At 38.5% G+C, this 4,405-nt stretch overlaps 1 protein-coding gene across 1 annotated transcript; it reads left to right on the plus strand.

Moving 5' to 3' along the window:
- The first annotated feature begins 2,302 nt into the window (after positions 1-2,302).
- Positions 2,303-2,611, plus strand: LOC142169038 (uncharacterized). The gene has a single exon (XM_075230231.1). It carries the CDS (start codon positions 2,303-2,305, stop codon positions 2,609-2,611), a length of 309 nt encoding a protein of 102 aa, XP_075086332.1.
- The last annotated feature ends 1,794 nt before the right edge of the window (positions 2,612-4,405 follow it).

Consider the following 4,405-nt stretch of genomic DNA (forward strand, 5'->3'; position numbering starts at 1 on the left):
GGAAATACTACCTAACTATTGAAAAATATTGGGCAGCCATTTAGAAACTATTTTCATATCAAAGGACTTTGCATTAGAAATATATCATATTAACAACGATAGCATTACATTCTATAGAAGGGGACACAACCTTGGTATCGTAATCCAATTGATCACTTCTCTTAACAAAATAGTTTCTCTTTATAATTCACAGTTATCAATCTCTTTCTCAACTAACAGAGTATAATTATGGCTCTAATCAAGTGACACACTATTCAAGTAACCTTTTCACGCCTATTTTATGTGGGATTCGACCCCAACCTAGTTGGGCTATTATATTTGATATCGACCGCCTTACACCATTTATATAAGTGTAATTATTGCGTATCAAATTTTGAGGTCGTTGCTATGGAATATAGTTTTGAAATTACTAACTAGTGTGTGCTTCACTTTACGTCTTTTTCTATTCTATCACACTTTGATTGTTTTGTTTGGTATTACTAGATAAGCATGTGCGAGCCGGAGAATGTGTTTGCTGATATAGACGAATATATTGATGATTCAGATTACCTTCAAAGTGGACCATAGTCTATACCCAATGCAAAAAGGTGGAGGGGTTCTTCCGAAATTCCATTGACGATGATCCAACACAACACCTCAAATATTTTATGGATGTGCGTGCAATGCATAAGCAGAATCATATTTTGGATAATGCATTAAGGTTGAGGGAGTTTAAGTACTCTTTTGCCGGAGAGGCAAGGCAATGGATTCATACTCTACCTCCTAACTCCATCCACACTTGGGCCGAATTTGTGCATGTTTTCCTAGGAAATGGTTCCCACAAAGCAAGAAGTCCAAATTTGAGATAAAATTTTCTTCTTCGAGCAATTACCGGAGGAATAACTACATGAAGCATGGCTTAGATTTAAACAGTATTTAGTGAGATCACCGAATCATGGGTTTCCTAAAAATATTTTGTTGGAGAGGGTTTACACGGGTTTGGATCCTATGAACCAGTTCGTAGCCAACAATGCGGCTAATGGATCATTCATGGACAAATAATTTGCAAGAGTCATTCAAATCATCAACAAGGTGTCCGAACACATCCAAGATTGGCATTCGGGCGACACTATGGGTGGAGTCTCATATGGTACCCCTTCTTTGACCAACATTATCAAGAAAAATCAAGAAAGAGATCAGTTGTTTCTTGGGCTTGATACCAATGTCAATGTTTTGACAAAAATGTTTACGTAAAGCCAAACAAAGAAAGTGAATATTGTTGAAGAAGTATAACCAATGTCGAGTTCCAACTATCAACATCAAGATTATCCTCCCATGCAATATGAAGAAGTAAACTATGTAAACAATTTATAAGGAGGATAACAAAGACAAAACTACCAAGGTTCAAGACAACAACATCAATGGAGACCTAACCCGCAAGGGAAAGGTAACCAACAATGGTTAAATGACCAAAGGGCCAATACTCTAACTCGGAGTTCAAAACCCTATGTTACACCAAAGGGCCAATACTCTAACTCTCAACATTGGAGGGAGAGTTCTTCAAGCGACCAAAGTAATTCTAAATTGGAGACCATGCTCGAAAGAGTATTGAAAAATGAAGAGAGGTCTGACACTTCAATGAAAAACATGACCGGGTTTGTAGGTTCTCACACCGCATCTATTCAAAAGTTGGAGAAGTGAATGAGAGATATTTCAAGAGAACAAACCCCTAAACAAAAAGTCACACTCCCAAGTGATATAATTAGGAACCCAAAGGGTAGTGGGGGTGGCAAAACCTCTCATTGCATGGCCATTACAATGGGAAGTGGGAAACTACTTCAAAGTGAGAGTGAACGGGTGGTCGAAGTTGAAGATGTTGAACAAGAGGATGAGGCACAAGCTGAGGTGCCTAATGTTATTGAAGTTGAGAGAATTCCAAATAAGGTGAAGGCTCAAGATGCGAGCCATGAAAAGGTTGAGGAAAAAGTAGTAGAGTCTAGCATCGATTCCTAGACTTCCCCCTCTATTTCCTCAAAGACTAGCCAAAAGAGTAGATGATAGAAAATTCGAGAAGTTCTATGACATATTAAAACAATTATCGGTGTACATTTCATTTGTGAAAGCTTTTCAAGTCACCCCATGGATTAGCTCCATCATTTAAACAACCGCCATCCAAAAGAAAGAGGGTGTGGGGATTTTCACCATACCATGCGCTATTGGACTATGTGACTTTGTTTATTTTAATGAATAGTTTTTTAAAAAGAAAAATTGCATAAGCATTATGTTAGAAACTATATTTGAGATATAACATAAAAGTATAAGTATGAGGTTGCAAATGATTGACCGTTCGATGAAGCATCCAGTGGGGATAATGGATGAAGTGCTTGTGAAAGTGGGGAAGTTTTTCCTCCCCACCGACTTCGTTATTCTTGATTATGCAGTTGATAAAGAGATCCCTATCATCTTAGGGAGACCATTCCTTGCAACCGGAAGAGCACTCATGGACTCCGAAAGAAATGAGATAAAATTGTGGGTTAATGACGATGAAGTTACCTTTAGAGCAAGTAAGGGCATGAAATTGCCAAATGCATATGAGATTGCCTCTGTACTTGATGTTGTTGATGTGGTATAAGATGCCGTTGAGTTAAAGATCGAAGAGGAATGCCTTGGTGAGGCAATGGCGGCATTCTTGATGAATTTGGATGGTGAGGACATAGAAGGATATGTGGAGAAGGTGAATGCATTGGAAGGGTTTGGTGCATACACTCATAAACCGAAAAAGATTTCTCTTGAATTGGAGAATAGAGTCACTCCTCCCGTCAAGCCTTCAATCGTTGAGCCACCACAACTTGAACTCAAGCCACTACCACTATAGTTAAGGTATAAATCTCTCGTCTCTATTGAAACTCTACACGTAATTGTTTCTTCTTTGTTAAATGATGTGCAGGTTGAACAATTATTGGAGGCTTTGAGGGAGCATATACAATCCATTGATTGGACGATAGTAGTTGCCCGATAGATTCCCTCTGCTATTTGTGAGCACAAAATAAAACTTGAGGAAGATAGAAAACCTAGTGTGGAGCATAAACGGAGGTTGAATCCCTCCACGCAAGAAATGTTGAAGAAAGAAATTATAAAATAGCTGGATACCGGGGTATTTTACCCCATTACGGATAGTCCTTGGGTGAGTTTGGTGTAATGTATGCCAAAGAAGGGAGGCATGACCGTGATTCAAAATGACAAAAATGAACTCATTCCAACAAGAACGGTGACCGGGTGGAGAGTTTGCATGGACTATCGGATTCTCAATATTGCCACTTGCAAAGACCATTTTCACATGCCTTTAATTGATCAAATGCTTGTTGGATTGCGGGAAGGTCGTTTTATTGGTTCTTAGATGGTTACTCCGGCTACAACCAAATCAACATAGCGTAGGAGGATCAATCAAGATGACATTCAGATGTTCTTATGGGACCTTTGCTTTTAGCCGGATGCCATTTGGGCTATGCAATGCCTCCCCCCCCCCCAAACCACCTTTAAACGATGCATGATGTCAATTTTATCGAACATGGTGGAGGATTTCTTGGAGGTATTCATGGATGACTTCTCCGTAGTAGGTGACTCATTCAAAAATATCCTTGATATCTTAGGCAAGTACTCAAAAAATTTGAAGAGACCAACCTTGTGCTCAATTGGGAAAAATGTAACTTCATGGTGGACGAATGTATTGTTCTTGGCCACAAAATCTCAAAGCAAGTCATTGAGGTTGATCGAGCTAAAATTGAAGTTATTTCCAAGCTTCCTCCTCCCACTTCGGTCAAAGGTGTTCGAATCTTTTTGGGGCATGTCGGTTTCTATCGGCGATTTATCAAAGACTTCTCAAAGATTGTGAGTCCCCTGTTCAAGCTTCTTGAAAAGAGGCTACATTTATGTTCGATGAGAAGTTCCTCAATGATTTTGAGGACTTGAAAGGAAAGTTCACCACGACACCTATTATTGTGGATGACTTCCAAATCCACTCCTCAAAGAGTAAGCGGATACGGTCCCATGCAATATAATATACCCAACTATCAATCGGGGTCGAATCCCATAGAGAACAATATGTAGGCGATTAGGCAAGTAAGGGAATTATCACTTATTATGCTAAGCCAAATACTAAAAAGGGTTTTGAGAAAATTTCATAACTAAATACAAAAATGTAAACTAACCTAGAAAGCGAGTAAAATGGTTAATGTCTACAAGCACGAATGCTATGAGAATTACACTCAAGTAACGATCCAATGTATTTCATAATTTTACAAATATGAGCGAGTTTATGTTAATTTTCCTCGCATAATAATTATTTATTAACTTTTTCCGAAGACTAACAAGACTTCCTAATTGAATTAGCTCTAAAAACAAATTAAGAGCATAAATGAAACCGAAT

Source organism: Nicotiana tabacum, chromosome 14 (genome assembly GCF_000715075.1).
Source record: "Nicotiana tabacum cultivar K326 chromosome 14, ASM71507v2, whole genome shotgun sequence".
In the NCBI taxonomy this organism is placed as follows: domain Eukaryota; kingdom Viridiplantae; phylum Streptophyta; class Magnoliopsida; order Solanales; family Solanaceae; genus Nicotiana; species Nicotiana tabacum.

Coding starts and splice junctions, on each gene's coding strand:
- LOC142169038 (XM_075230231.1), top strand. CDS start 2,303: ATGAGGTTGCAAATGATTGACCGTTCGATGAAGCATCCAGTGGGGATA.